Source organism: Benincasa hispida, chromosome 4 (assembly GCF_027475165.1).
Source record: "Benincasa hispida cultivar pf3 chromosome 4, pf3_genome.v1.1, whole genome shotgun sequence".
Classification (NCBI taxonomy): Eukaryota; Viridiplantae; Streptophyta; class Magnoliopsida; order Cucurbitales; family Cucurbitaceae; genus Benincasa; species Benincasa hispida.
Genome location: NC_143481.1, coordinates 26,275,538 through 26,291,130, shown reverse-complemented (window position 1 = coordinate 26,291,130; position 15,593 = coordinate 26,275,538). Strand labels below are relative to the sequence as shown.

Sequence of the window (15,593 nt, the reverse complement as noted above, 5' to 3'; positions counted from 1 at the left end):
CACGTATTTGGCTGAGAGAAGTTAGGGGGAGTTACTAACTCCCTCCCTTTAATTAATTAATATTAATATAATGAAATTAAATTAATAATAATTATACATACAATAACAACCTTATTATATGTATATAAACTATATGTTATATACCATATAACACATAATCTATAGTTACATATTGTATTAAATACAAAATAACCTATGGATGTATTTTCTCTCAACCATACATGATATTTAATATAAATCACATTTATAGTAAACTCACTTATATAAATCTCATTTATATAATTGATATTTGGATCATGTCCAAATATTTAATTCCTCTCAACTTATTTATGGTATTTAATATAAATCATATTTATAATAAATTTAATTACATGAATCTCATTCATATAATTAGTATTTGAATCATATTCAAGTCCTTTCATATTACCATATATTATAATGTATCAGATACATTATATTAATTATATCACATATATAATTAATTTAATTAATTATATCATATATAATTAATTCCCTCAATTAATTTAAACACTTCAAATTAATCCAAAAATAATTCTCAATTAAATCTCCATTGAGCTACAGAGGGGACCTTATGGACATGTAGATTGAAGCTCCAATGGTACTTGGATAATTAGTTAAACTCTTTAATTAAATTACCCAACGTTCGTTAACTGTCGGTCATTCCACTAAAGATCGTGTTGCACTATTCGCGCTACAGATAAATTTTTGTGTCCATTGGATATAACCGATCAACAGTGCGATGACCCTTCACAAATTGCTCATAAGTATAACTGGGCCAAAAAATACCATTTTGCCTCTGTAGTTACATCTAACTCCTTAAGTACCATTGATCCCTCTAATGAACAATAAGTCATAGTCCAACTATGACCAAGTCCCTCTCGGGCCAGGAGAGGGTGTTGCCACTATGTTTAAGCCCCAGAATCATCCCTTAAGGGAGTAATTTATCTACTTGCCCATGTATCGGGGAAGGAGTGAATTTTGTCTCATGTAACTGTGTTCCCAACTCCCTAGTCAAGCGAATCTCCAAAATGGTAGGCTTATTGAGTAGGCAATCTGGCCACTTTCACCCATACAAATCAAATAATTGTCTTCATGAGTAGGAGTTCACAACTCACTCAGGATTTAGGTCATGTCACATATGGTCATCCTAGTGAAATGTAAGTCTCTATTATTAACGCGTTATATAAAGAGACTAATCATTTCATGGTCTGATCTTATACAAACTCTTTGTATAGGATACCCTTGCCACATGTCTCTGCATGAATGATCAGGATCAGATCATTTGTAGCACTTTACAACACTTGTAACACCTACAAAGTGGACTGTATTCGTAGTGTCACTAGGATAAGGTACCCAGCCTTATCTATCTACTACAGACCGTTTAGGTTATTATTTAAATAATATCCACTTGTATGTCTCTACATACTCGTTTAAATTACATAAAATAACATAGGATCTTAGTTTATTTGATTGAGTATATGCTTATAAAATAACACTTATTTTATTAACAACAATATGTTTATACAAAGTTTACAAACTACAAGATTAACAAGGAGATTTAGGACACCAATCCCAACAATCTCCCACTTGTCCTAAACCTTAGGGAGCCTAATGTATAATATAAATAAAGTACAAAATCACAATAAACTAGAACATACGCTATACCCCAGTAACATCTCCCACTTGCCCTATACAATATGCTGCATATCCCGTAGACCTAGACTTTCCAGATGACCCTCGAACACTTTAGCAGTGAGAGCCTTTATAAACGAATCGGCAACGTTGTGCTCTGAAGCAATCTTCATGACAATCACGTCACTTCGATGCAAAATCTCTCAAATCAAATGATATTTTCACTCTATGTGCTTGCCTTTTCGGTGACTCCTAAGTTCCTTAGAATTTGCCACAGCACCACTGTTATCACAATAAAGTGTGATGGGCAAAAATATATTTGGAACAACTTCCAAATTAGTAAGGAACTTTTAAAGTCATACAGTCTCTTTAGCAACTTCACAAGCAGCTATATATTCAGCTTCCATAGTGAAGTCTGTGATGCATCCTTGCTTGATGCTTCGCCATACTATGGCTCCTCCATTCAGAGTAAACACTGATGTGGATTTCCGAGAATCCCGATCAGTTTGAAAGTAAGAGTCTATATATCCTGTAAGGATCAAATCTTTATCTCCATACACGAGCATATAGTCTATCGTTATCCAAAGATACTTGAGGATCGTTTTGACCGTCGTCCAGTGATCTAATCCTAGATTAGACTTATATTGTCCGACAATCCCTACTACATAGCAAATGTCAGGTCTACTACATAACATTGCATACATAAGGTTACCAATAGTCGATTCATAGGGAATTTGTCTCATTTCCTCAACCTCTTGAGGAGTCTTAGGAAATTGTTCCTTAGACAATATAATTCCATGCTTGAAAGGTAATAAACCCTTCTTGGAATTGTGCATCGAATATCTGACAAAAATCTTGCCAATATACGATGCCTGAGATAAGGCTAACCTTTTATTCTTTTGATCCCTTATAATCTAGATCCCTAGAAAAAACTGTGCCTCTCCCAAATCTTTCATTTGGAATTGGGCGGCTAGCTATTTCTTTACATCAATTAGAAAACCTACATCATTCCCAATGAGTAGGATATCATCCACATACAACACAAGGAAAGCTATTGAGTTGTGGATGATTTTCTTGTAAACACAAGGCTCATCAACATTCTGATCAAAGCCATAAGATTTGATTGCAACATTAAATCGTATATTCCAAGATCAACATGCTTGTTTCAGTCCATAAATGGACTGATTAAGCTTGCAAACCTTTTGCTCTTGATCTTGCTCAATGAATCATTCTAGTTGGTTCATGTAGATGGTCTCTTCAAGATTACCATTCAGAAAGGCAGTCTTGACATCCATTTTCCATATTTCATAGTCATAATATGTGGCTATGGACAAGAGAATCCTGATAGACTTTAACATGACAACAGGTGAGAAAGTTTCTTCATAGTCCACTCCTTCCTCGTGCTCTTACATTCATCGGACCACAGAGGTATGAATGTATAAGCTCCAAGGTTTCTTTGGCTCTATAACCTTTTTCAGTAAAAGGTCGTTTGGTCATTTTGCCTTCAAGGCATGACTCACATACCTATAAAGAGTTTTCTTCTAGACCATTTAGAAGTCCACTTTTCACCAGCCTCTCAATCCTATTGAGATTGATGTGACCTAACCTTAGATGTCAAAGATGGGTATTTTCTTTAGGATAAATTCTCGGTCTTTTTACAATTGTTTTTTTGAACATTTCAATATTGAGTAGGGCTTTTATGATTAACAACCTTAGTACATATAAGTTATTTTCCATTGTACCAAAACTAACTCCATTCCATTCTTAAAAATAAATACTTTATTCTTGAAGGATATAGAATATGTTTGTTCAATTAAACAAGATACAAAAATTAGGTTCCTTTTGTTATGAGGAACTACATATATGTCATCTAATAACATATGTCGTTTCTTGTCCAAAAATAACTTAAGTCTGCCTACAGTAACAATTGAAACGACCTCACCAGTATCGACTTTAAGATTCATCTCTTCAGCTTCCAACTGTTTCTAGGAATTAAATCCTTGATGGAAAGAACACACGTGGTTAGTAGCTCCTGAATCAACTATCCAGGCAGAATCATCATTCTCTACTAAGTAGAAAAATGTGCTTTCAGAGTGGTTTCTAGTAAGTTTATGGGCTTTATGGTAAACCAAGGAGGAATGAAAGTAAATCCAGACAAGATACGAGTTGTGCTAGAGATGGAGTTTCTTAAAAAAATAAAATAGCTACAAAGTCTGAATGGAAAAATAGTAGCTCTTATTCGTTTCTTAAGTCGAGCTACTGGTAAATGTCTTCTGTTCTTTAAAGTATTAAGGGAAAAAAAAAAGCTAATTTGAGTGGACGGAGGAATGTGAGCACGCATTCAAGCAACTCAAGAATTATTTGAGCTCAGTCTCGCTATTTTCCAAGACCATACTCGATGAGAACTTTTCCTGTATCTTGCCATGTCTGATTTTGCAGTTAGTTCTGTCCTAATCAAGGAGGATGAAGGTCGACAATCACCAGTATACTACACCAGTAAGTTGATGGTAGGGGCAGAAACGATATATCCCTAGGTAGAAAAAGCTTGCCCTTGCCTTAGTGGTGCAGCCCAAAGGTTATGCTTATACTTCCAAGCGCATAAGGTAATGGTTTTAACCAGTTTTCCATTGCGACAGGTGCTGCAAAAGCCAAAGGCATCAGGCAGATTGATGAAATGGATAGTCGAGTTGGGTGAGTACGACATCTAATTTCGCCCTCGAGCTACAACAAAAGGCTAAGCTGTAGCTGACTTCGTTGCTAAGTTCACTCCACATGCCTCCTTTAGTGACAACATGGAAGTGTGCATAACAGAAATACCTCCAGCAACCAAGAGCTACAATGACCCTCCATGGAAACTTTATTTGGATGGGTCGTCTAATAGAAAAGGTCGCAGAGCTAGTTTGTTGTTGTTGTCACCGGAAGGAAAACGCCTTGAGTATGCTTTAAGGTTCAAGTTTCGAGCCTCAAATAATGAGGTAGAATATGAAGCACTCTTAACTGGGCTACAACAAGCTGTTGGAGTTGGAATCACCAACTTAATTATTTTCAATGATTCCCAACTTATTGTCAATCAGGTAGCTGAGACGTACCAGAACAAAGATCGCAGGATGGCTGTCTATTTAGCAGAAGTCAAGAAGATGTTGAGTTCATTTAACAAGTGCAAGATAAAATAAATACCGCGATCTCAGAATGATAAAGTCGATTCCTTAGCTCGGTTGGCAGTGCGACTTATGACGCTGACCTAAGTAAAATGGTACCTATAGAGGTTTTGAGTTTACCCAAAATATAGAGAAAGGAAGCTATGGTGATAAAGGACCAAATTCAGACCAAGCATCACAATTGGATGACCCTTTTAGTCAAGTATCTCGAATGAGGGGTATTGTCGGATGATAAAGTTGAAGCTTGACGGTTAAGATGCAAGACCACCCACTATGTGATAAATAATGATAGGCTGTACAAGAGAGGATATTCTCTCCTTCTTCTAAAATGTGTTGATTCAGATGAGCTCGATTATATCATGCCAGAAATTCACAAGGGAGTATGTGGCAATCACTTTGGGGCTTGATCCCTCGCGAAGAAGATAATTTGAAAAGGTTACTATTGGTCCACCCTGGCTCGAGATGCGCGTAAGCTCACCACATCTCATGATCAATGTCAGAGCTTTGTAATTGTACCTAAGTAGCCCCTCGAGCCTATCACGAACACTATGAGCCCTTGGCCGTTCGCACAATGGGGGTTGACCTAATTGGACCTTTTCCTCCAGGCAAAGAGCATACCAAGTTGTTGTTGTTGTTGTTGATTACTTCACTAAATGGGTAGAGGTAGAAGCTCTAGCGACAATTACCGAATAAAAAATAACCAAATTCATCTGGAAAAATATCATATTTCGATTCGATATACTACTTATTCTGGTCACTAACAATGGTCGTCAGTTTGATAATACAACATTTCGTCAATTTTTTGTTGATCTCAACATCAAGCATTATTTTTCGTCTCCAGCCCATCCACAAGCTAATGGACAGGTAGAAGTTGTCAATAAAATCATCAAAGGAAATCTCAAAGCTAAGTTGGAAGGATTAAAGGGGTTGTGGCTTGAAGAGTTGTTGAATGTGTTATGGACCTACCGAATGACATCACAAACTTCTACGAGTGAGACTCCTTTCTCACTTGTGTTTGGGACAAAAGTCATAGTACTAGTAGAGTTTGGAATTCCTTCACTTAGGGTTGAACAATTCGACCAAGCTAAGAATGATGAAACACTTCATTTACATTTAGATCTCTTAGAAGAACATCATGAGACTACATCTTCGGGTTGCATAATATAAAAACTGGGTTGCTCAATATTATAATGACCATGTGCACAAGCGAAGCTTTAGAGTCGTTGACTTAGTTTTTAGGCGAGTCATGCCCAACACTAAGGATCCTAGCAACGGAGTTTTGGGACTAAATTGGGAGGGCCCTTATCAAGTGGCCAAGGTTATTCGACCTGGAACATACAGCTTGGCTGACCTGAGTAGAAAAGGCTTGCTCACCCATGGAATACTAAACATCTGAAAATTTATTTTCAATAGATTTCTCTTTATGTTTTCGTAATGAACGATTTTGTATTTTTCAACTTTGCTTCATGATTGCAACAAAAGTTCCATAATTTCTTTTAGTTCAAGTAATAAGAGTTGTCATTTTCAAGTTTACAATAATCATTTCTTAGTCTTCTAATTTATTTGACAAAGATGAATGGGTTAAGACCATGAACCCAAAAATGGAGTCTATGTATTTCAATAACGTCTTGGAGCTTGTTGATCCACCTAATGGGGTAAAACCTATTGGATGTTGACAAAGATGAATGGGTTAAGGCCATGAATCAGGAAATGGAGTCTATGTACTTCAATAACGTCTGGGAGTTTGTTGATCCACCTGATGGGGTAAGACCTATTGGGTGTAAGTGGATCTATAAGCAAAAAAAAGGTGTAGATGGAAAGATGCAAACCTTTAAAGCTAGACTCGTGGCAAAGGGTTATACCCAGGTTGAGGGAGTTGACTATGAGGAAACTTTCTCACCTGTTGTCATGCTGAAGTCTATCAGGATTCTTCTGTCCATAGCCACATTTTATAATTATGAAATATGGCAAATGGACGTCAAGACTGACTTTCTTAATGATAATCTTGAGAAGACCATCTATATGACTCAACCAGAGGGGTTCGTAGTTCCAGATCAAGAGCAAAGAGTTTGCAAGCTTAATAGGTCCATTTATAGGCTGAAACAAACATCTAGATCTTGGAACATCAGATTTGACACTATTGTAAAATCGTTTTGCTTTGACCAGAATGTTGATGAGCCTTATGTTTACAAGAAGATTATCAACAGCTCAGTAGCTTTCCTCGTACTGTATGTGGATGATATCCTACTCGTTGGGAATGATGTAGGGTATCTGACTGACATTACTAGTTGGCTAGTTGCCCAGTTCCAAATGAAAGATTTGAGTGAGGCACAATATGTTCTTGGGATCCAGATCCTTCGGGATCGCAAGAACAAATGGTTAGCCCTGTCTTAGGCATCATACATTGATCAAATATTGATCAGGTACAGGATGCAAGATTCCAAGAGGGGTTTGTTACCCTTCAGGCATGGAATCATTCTGTCTAAGGATTAATGTCCTAAGACACCTCATGAAGTTGAGGAGATGAGATGGATTCCCTATGCTTCTATTGAGGAAGCTTGATATATGTGATGTTGTGTACTTGACCCAACATTTGCTATGCAGTAGGGATTGTCAGTCGGTATTAGTCCAATCCAGGAATTGATCATTAGACGGCGGTCAAGACGACCCTCAAGTATCTTCGAAGAACGAGGGACTACATGCTTGTGTATGGAGAAAAGGATCCGATCCTAACAGGAAACACGGACTCTAACTTTCAGACCGATCGAGATTCTCGCAAATCGACATTGTGGTCAATCTTTACTCTGAATGGAAGGGTTGTAGTATGGCGAAGCATCAAGCACGGATGCATCGCGGACTCCACTATGGAAGCCAAATACGTAGCGGCTTGTGAAGCAGCTAAGGAGGCTGTTTGGCTCAGGAAGTTCCTTTCAGATTTGGAAGTTGTTCCAAATATGGATTTGCCCATCACTCTTTATTGTGATAACAGCGGGGCTGTGGCAAATTCGAAGGAGTCTCGGAGTCATCGTCGGGGTAAACACATAGAATGAAAATATCACCTGATCAGGGAGATTATGCATCGCGGTGATGTGATAGTCACGAAGATCGCACGGAGCACAATGTTACTAATTCCTTTACAAAGCCCTCACGGCTAAAGTGTTCGAGGGTCACCTGGAGAGTCTGGGTCTACGGGACATGCGACATCTTATCTAGGACAAGTGGGAGATGATACTGGGGTATGCCCTAGTTTACTGTATACTGTAGTTTATTGTATTCAGTAGTTTAAAGAGCATGCGTTAGAAATGACACTTATTAGCTAAAATATTGAAGCAGATAACTTATGATGCTATACTACCAAAGTATGATTTACTTCAAAGTATGAGTTTTATGATAAATGTTAGAACCCGATACTGAAGAACAATGTGAAGGCATCCGACCAGTAGTACCTAAGGTATGATGGTACTTAGTAATAACCACGTGCACGTAGGTAGATTTGACGTTAGTTGTGTTGAGAGAACTCCACACCTACTAAGGTTAAATATTGAGGGATTGAGCAAAAAGGTTCTCTCTCAACTTAAAAACTATGAAAAGCTTTGTTTTTAAGCATTGCTATGATGAAAAGTTTTAATTATGAGTTTGCTTGGCAATTTGCAGTATTAAAACATGTTGTTTATGATTTATTAGTCACTACTGAACTAGTAGCTCACTCGTTTGAAATATTTTCTTCCTCAGGTAATGGTCATCTCCCCAGATGATAACTGCACTACTGATCTGCCACTTAAAGATATAGTTGAAGAAAAGTCTAGATGTTTACCTTGTAATTAACTGTACACATGTGTTGCATATTAGGGACTAGTTATGAGGATGGGAACCATTAAACCTTGCTTCTGTAATTATGTTATGAGTTTGTTGTGTTTGGTGCTTGAGACTGCTTTAAATGTGTTTTGTTCCGTTAGCTTTTGAATATTGTCATGTTATTTCAGGCTAAACAATTTAGATAGACAGTAAGTGCCATGATAGGATTGGTAATTGCTGTCGTCACATTCTTTTCTAGGTTAAGAGGTTAATTTGGGGAAGGGTGTGACACTCCTGATGCCAACAACATCAACATACAGTGGTATGCACGAGCATACATTATGCAGCTTATTGGAGGATTTTTGTTCACTGACAAGTTGAACAATCTGGTTCTCATGTTTTTTCCACCGTTGTCTGATTTCAGGCATGTTGGTTCGTACTCGTGGGGCGGTGCCTGTCTTGCATGACTTTAAAGAGAACTATGTCGGACTACTAATGGACAAGCTTTGGAAATAGCGGGGCCATTAGCACTATTACAAGTATAAGCTTATGAAATATTTAAAATTATAGCATCACAAGCCTAGTTACACGCCTCAGATCATCATCCACTAAGTGTCAAGTATTATTTTATTTATATATTTACTCGTTATCATTTTATGTAATAAAATAAATTAATTGTATTTTAAAAAAATAGATTGAGTGGTGTATTAGTTGCCTATGAACAGTCGGCAAATATGTTGCTAATATACCAACAAATATTTGACCAATTGATGCACAATCAGGTAACAAATAAATATATAAAAAGGAATGTTATTTGACACTAAATATCACATACTTTGTGGGTATCTAAATATTCTTTTCTTCTTCTTTAGATTAATTGGACGCTATACACACAAGATATTTGGTCATTACAGCCTGATTATTGTTGTGATGGTCAAGACATTTAGTTGACCATTAGCCCTCTTTTATGTTTCCATATAGTAGAGTGACATCAACCAAATTGTGTGTTGAGACAATTCAATCTGCGACAAATGGTACCTTCATTGTGTTATATACTCTCTGAACTACACCAAATTGATTTGAGAGGTAAGCACGACTAAGACTGGCGTTGAATTCATGCAGAATATATATCGTATTAACGTGCATGTCACGATCTTTGTGCACATAGAGAAATAACAAATGAACCAGCTGTATTAGATGATTATTTTTCTTGGTACGATTCAATCACAAGATGACTTATCACACCTGACAACGCTTATTATTATTGCATGGTAAGAGTTTTATTATCTTACTTTCTCAAATGTATGATATGAACATTATTTAATATTAATTTTTCATCATACAAAATAATTTTGTCCAAGATGTACAACAATACTAAGTAGAACACAATTTACCAGAGTTGGGTTTAACGTGTGACCAAACCTTGGTAAATATAGAAAGTATTATTCAGTAGAAAAGACGACTCAATGTTGCTGATACTGATCAAAGAAGCATTCGTCGTAGGCAACAACGACGACAAAGCGAAGCTAATTATAGGCATTCAAAGACAACCACCTTGTGGAAAACTGAATGACTTGTAATTCAAACTTTTAACTTCATGTGATGTTTTGAAATTACATTTTATCATAAGACATTAAATCTAGCAAATGAGTACGATATAAAAGATCAAGAACAAAACAAGTAAGGAAGAAAATTGTTAGTTAAAAAATTTTAAAAAAATCGAAATTGAAAAAAGTAAAAATACTAAAATCGTGGACAGGTCCACGAGTTTGGTCCTTTGACCAAATTGACATGACTGACATGGCAGCCATCTAGCGTCCACGAGATGCTGACTGGATTAAACCATAATTGTGTATCGGGTAGGCGATTAGTCTCCCCATTAAAAACTACCATATTTTTGTAATACTTTTTCCTTCAACCCCACTTTTGAAATTTCTTTTCTGTGTACGTTTTTTTTTTCATTACTTTTAAAAATCACATCATTCTTGAACTTAACCATTGAAATTGGTTAGATAACAATATTAATATTTAGGCGGAAATGCTTGTAAAATTTGTTGTGAAAATGCAAATAGATAATAAAGAATTTTTAAAACAACGAGCAACGAACTAGAAGTAGAAAACCATCATAAGATTTATTAGGACTAAATTTTGACATTTAAAAATTTAGGAACTAATATTGCACAAAATGATTTGAATTATTTTTTTAACACATAATTGATATATATACAAAACAACCTATCATTAAGCCCAACAAAGGGCATGTAGGACAGTGTCTACAGCCAAATAGACATCTTTATGGGGTGTGAGTGTATTTTACATGAATAAATATTAATTCACCGTCAATCCAAGCATAACTAAAATAGTTGAAGCATATACCCTAACTTAAATGGTTGGAGGATTGAGTTTCAAACTCACACATGGTTCTACCAAAAATATATATATATTAACTTATCTAGAGACATGATTAGATTCATACCAAATAACCATGTTATGTAAACTATAGGGGCAAATAAAAACTTAATTAAAATTGTATCTTATATCTAATATGGTATTAAACTTCTAGTTTTGTGTTTAATAGGCTCAATGACTTAGCTTGCAACTAATATGTGTTATTGACTACAAGATTTGTGGTTCAAATCTCTTGTCACTATTGTAGTGAAAGACATAGCTAAAAAATGTTAGAATAATTTGAGGTTCATTAAACGAAAAGGAAAAATTACATTTTTGATCCACAAGTTTTGAAGAATATGTGTATTTAGTTTTTGAGTTTTATAAATGTACCTTTTTAGTCACCACTTTTATAAGAATAGACTATTTTCGTCCCTGAACTAAAAGATACATATTTAAAATTCAGGGATCAAATGTACCTATTTTTCAAAATTTAGAGAAATTTTGTCCAACAAAAAAGATAGAGGACGAAATTTGTAATTTCCAAAAATTCAATGGGTACTTTGGTAGTTTTGGATTAATTATAGTCCTAATCAAATATTTAACCGAAAAAACAAGGATAAATATGCATCTTTTTCAATCTGTGAAAAACAAAAGCGGGAATCTGAAAGATAAGGCTGCAATAAACTTCGCTCACTTGGCGTAAAGGCAACCCCTCAATCCATCTCGTCGTGGGTCCGGCCTGCGATTCTCCCCACGCAAATTGCAGCGACAAGCCAAATGCTAGCGTTCATCTTCTGAACCTGTACGATTTCCATGGCTGCCTCGGCAACCTCCGTTGCGCTCTTGCCCGCAAAATTTGTATTCAGGGGACGCATTGAGCCGTCGAAATCGAAGTTTCTTGCTCCAAGCTCATCATCGCCAATTCCATGTCATTCCGTTTCAATTTCATCTCGGTTCCGTCGGCGTAAGCCATTCGGAATTCAGGCGTCGGTTTCGATCTCGGATCCTCAAGTTCAAACGGGTCCTGATGATCTCGTTGCGTCCATCCTCTCGAAGGTAATGTTTCTAAATTTGCTTAGTTTATTTGGTTTTTCTATTCGGAACTGGTTCTAGGGTAGATAATGGCCGATTTGGAATCGAAATTGGGTAATTTTAGTAGAAAATGTGTAGCAAATAGAGGTCGGTAAGTTGCGGCAATTAGTGGTACTGGACTTGGAAATTTCGAGAAATTCACTCTCGACGAAGATCATTCGGTTGGTAAATGGAGATTACGTGATTTTCACGTCCAACAATGCGTTAGTGTAATTGTAGATTCAGTGCCATTAATTTTTGCTCGGAGTTCATAATCTTCATTGCGGAAAGTTGATCTTACACTTTCAAACAGGTGACAGGAAGTGATAGAGGAGTTTTACTAACTGAAGAAAAACATAAAGAGGTTGCCGAAGCGGCTCAAGAATTGCAAAAGTATTGTGTAAACGAGCCTGTTAAATGTCCTCTCATATTTGGAGGTAAAACTTAAACAGTTCTGCTGTTTATTGTTTGAATATTACATCTATTTATCTTACATATAGAGCCTATATTTGAGCTTTGTTTTCGCTTCTGTTTAGAATCAATGAAGTTTTAGCAATGATTTTGTTAGGTACCTAAGCATCTTGGAAAACCACACCCCAAAAGAGCTAGCTATTGGGGTGGGAGAGCCAAACCATTTAAGTACTATATTGATCATTCCATTTTAACCAATGTGGAACAAAGCCATCCCATACTACCTTGGTTCCTGACAGATTTCAAAACACCTTATTTGAAATACCATAAATGATTTGAATTCTTTATCTAGTTTGAAATAAATATTAACATATGAAAAGGTTAAATTAGTAGTTTAATTTCAAAATCTACGAAAGCATGATAAATCAACCATTTTGGTCTGATTTTTTTAAGAACCAAAATTATGCTTTGAATTTAGGCATGTTTTAAAACCATTTTGATTAAATTACAAATTTAGTCTCTAGACTTTGAATTAAACTTCTTAGGTTCCTAAACTTTTGAAAATTTCAAATTCAGTCTAGCTTTCAACTTTTTTAAAACTCAAGAATCCACTAACACAAGTTGACACTTTAGGGTTTTGTTTGATATCAATTTCAACTTTATATATAATAGATCGATTAATTCTTAGAAATTTTTAACTTTTTAGAGACCTATTTGACACTTTTGAAACTTTTAGGACCAAATAGACTAGTCTTAAAGTTCGAGGACTAAATTTCGTAATTTAACCAACGATCATGGGTTGGTCTAGTGGTAGTGGGAACATCAAGAAAAGGCCAAAGGATCAAGGGGTCATGGGTTCAATACATGGTGGCCACCTACCTAGGATTTAATATCCTATGGATTTTCTTGACATCCAAATATTGTAGTGTCAGACGGGTTGTCTCGTGAAACTAGTCGAGGTGCGCGTGAGCTGGTCCGGAAACTCACAGATATAAAAAACAAGAATTCCGTAATTTAACCAGTCATTTTATTTGACTGGATAACAAATATTTGAATCGAGTTGAGGTCCATTCGAATTTAAAATCACATTTAAATTTAAAAGAGAATATTTCTTCCAAGTTGTTGCTCATTTTTCAGCTCTATCTTGGCTAACACGATCAAATGCTATTTCAGATTGGGATGTTGTGTATTGCTCTGTACCAACATCACCTGGGGGTGGATACAGAAGTGCAGTGGGTCGCATATTTTTCAAGACAAAAGAAATGATTCAGGTTGTGGAAGCTCCTGATACTGTCAAAAACAAGGTGTCCTTTTCTGCTCTTGGTTTCCTAGATGGACAGGTTTCTTTGACAGGTAAAATTTAAAAGTTCCTCTGTAAACAATTAAATTTGAGACCCCTATTTGTAATCATATCAGAAAATTTATCAATGGCTGGAAAACCAAGGTCACAGTAACATCAATGACATAGCCTCTGGATTTTAGTTGACTTGCTTTGATTATATTATCTAGTTCGGATCAGAGTTTTTATAAGAGTGAATTTGATATGACTTTTGAGAGTAATACTTTGAAGTGAAATACTTTTTCTTTCGTGTACTTCTTTTGAAGGAACTAGATGAAAAATTGCTTCACTTAAAATATAACTTTCAAAAGTCCATCTCGACCGTATTTTTAGAAATTTTGGTTGCTCTGAGCTTTGTAACATACATCCACAGCAAGTGAACCAAGAAACGAAATCAGATGTCAATTGTCATCGAGTCCTTAGTAAGTGCTGCTTCTCAAAAGTCATCGATATAAAGTGCTTTTTAGGCGAGTTTAAAATTTTGGAAACTACTTTTGGTTCAATATGTATTGAAACAAGATGAAAGTTTGTAGAAATGTTAATAATTACATCCACAATTTAGTTACATGGTTACTGATTAAAGCTTCTGAGTTTTCTTTTGCAACATGATTCTGAAACCCCATGGACTCAATTGAAGTTTTAAGAATTTAAGACGCCAAGCTTGACCCTTAGTATTAATTTGGATGGTTATGTTTCATCCAATTCCTTCAATTTACCTGTTGATGGAGAGATTCTCACGATTCCTCTCTTTCATGATAAATGAAGAATTTTGTGGCATATTTGTTTTTGTGCTATCTTATGAGATGTGTGACTTGAGAGGAATAGGAGAATTTTTCAAGGGATAAAGAAGTCTTTAGGTTTGGGAAGGGTAAGGTTAATGTATCTTTATGGGCTTCCGCTAATTGGAATTTTTTTAATCATCAGTTTGGTGTTATTTTTTTGTTGGGTTGGATTTTGTTCTTCTACACCCTTATGTAGTTAATTGTGGATTCCTTTTGTACACTTTTGTTTTGGATGCTCTTATATATTCTTTCATTTTGCTCAATAAAAACGTGTTCCCTACCCATAATATGTATATTTATATTTACAGGTAAATTGAAAGCACTGAATGATAAATGGATTCAAGTTGTGTTCGAGTCACCTGAACTGAAAGTCGGAGGATTAGAGTTTCGATATGGTGGCGAAAGCGAGGTACAACTCCAGATTACATACATAGATGACAAGATTCGATTGGGAAAGGGTTCTAGAGGTTCATTATTTGTATTTCAAAGACGAGTTTGAAGCTACTCAATTAAATTATGATTAGTGCTCATTTGAAATCTCTATGCTAATTTTTGTACTTATAGACTCTTGTGTAGAAAGCTAATAATATTAATATAGACGAGCATTTATTATAAAAAATACTTTTTAGTGAATCGTCGAAAACCTCTCAAATAATATAGGGCTCTTGAGCTTAAAGTGATAGACTATCACCAAGTCTATCGTAGTTTATCACCGATAGAAAGTGATATTTTGCTAAATTTGAAAATATTTTCAACCGTTTTACCATTTAAAACAATTATTACTCAATGATATAATAAAATTCTTAAAAATGACTTTTTTTAATATGTGGAGTGGGAGATTAAATCTCTGACTTGTCTTTGTACATATTTGATGTCGATTGAATTATGTTCATTTTGGCTAAAAAGTTGCATTAATATCCGTAACAAGTTCTCTAACATAAATTAGTTGGATGACTATAATTTTCCCTATCTGAACTATTTCAATGAAAGTTT

The 15,593-nt window shown here is 35.6% G+C and overlaps 1 protein-coding gene across 1 annotated transcript; it reads left to right on the top strand.

The window, feature by feature from the left end:
• The first annotated feature begins 11,623 nt into the window (after nucleotides 1-11,623).
• Nucleotides 11,624-15,276, top strand: LOC120074987 (Plastid-lipid associated protein PAP / fibrillin family protein). Its single transcript, XM_039028113.2, has 4 exons — nucleotides 11,624-12,053; nucleotides 12,382-12,505; nucleotides 13,653-13,832; nucleotides 14,909-15,276. Exons 1-4 carry the CDS (start codon nucleotides 11,811-11,813, stop codon nucleotides 15,097-15,099), a joined length of 738 nt encoding a protein of 245 aa, XP_038884041.1. The 5' UTR covers nucleotides 11,624-11,810; the 3' UTR covers nucleotides 15,100-15,276.
• The last annotated feature ends 317 nt before the right edge of the window (nucleotides 15,277-15,593 follow it).

Coding starts and splice junctions, on each gene's coding strand:
- LOC120074987 (XM_039028113.2), top strand. CDS start 11,811: ATGGCTGCCTCGGCAACCTCCGTTGCGCTCTTGCCCGCAAAATTTGTA. Junction 12,054..12,381: donor TTGCGTCCATCCTCTCGAAG/GTAATGTTTCTA, acceptor ACTTTCAAACAG/GTGACAGGAAGTGATAGAGG. Junction 12,506..13,652: donor ATGTCCTCTCATATTTGGAG/GTAAAACTTAAA, acceptor ATGCTATTTCAG/ATTGGGATGTTGTGTATTGC.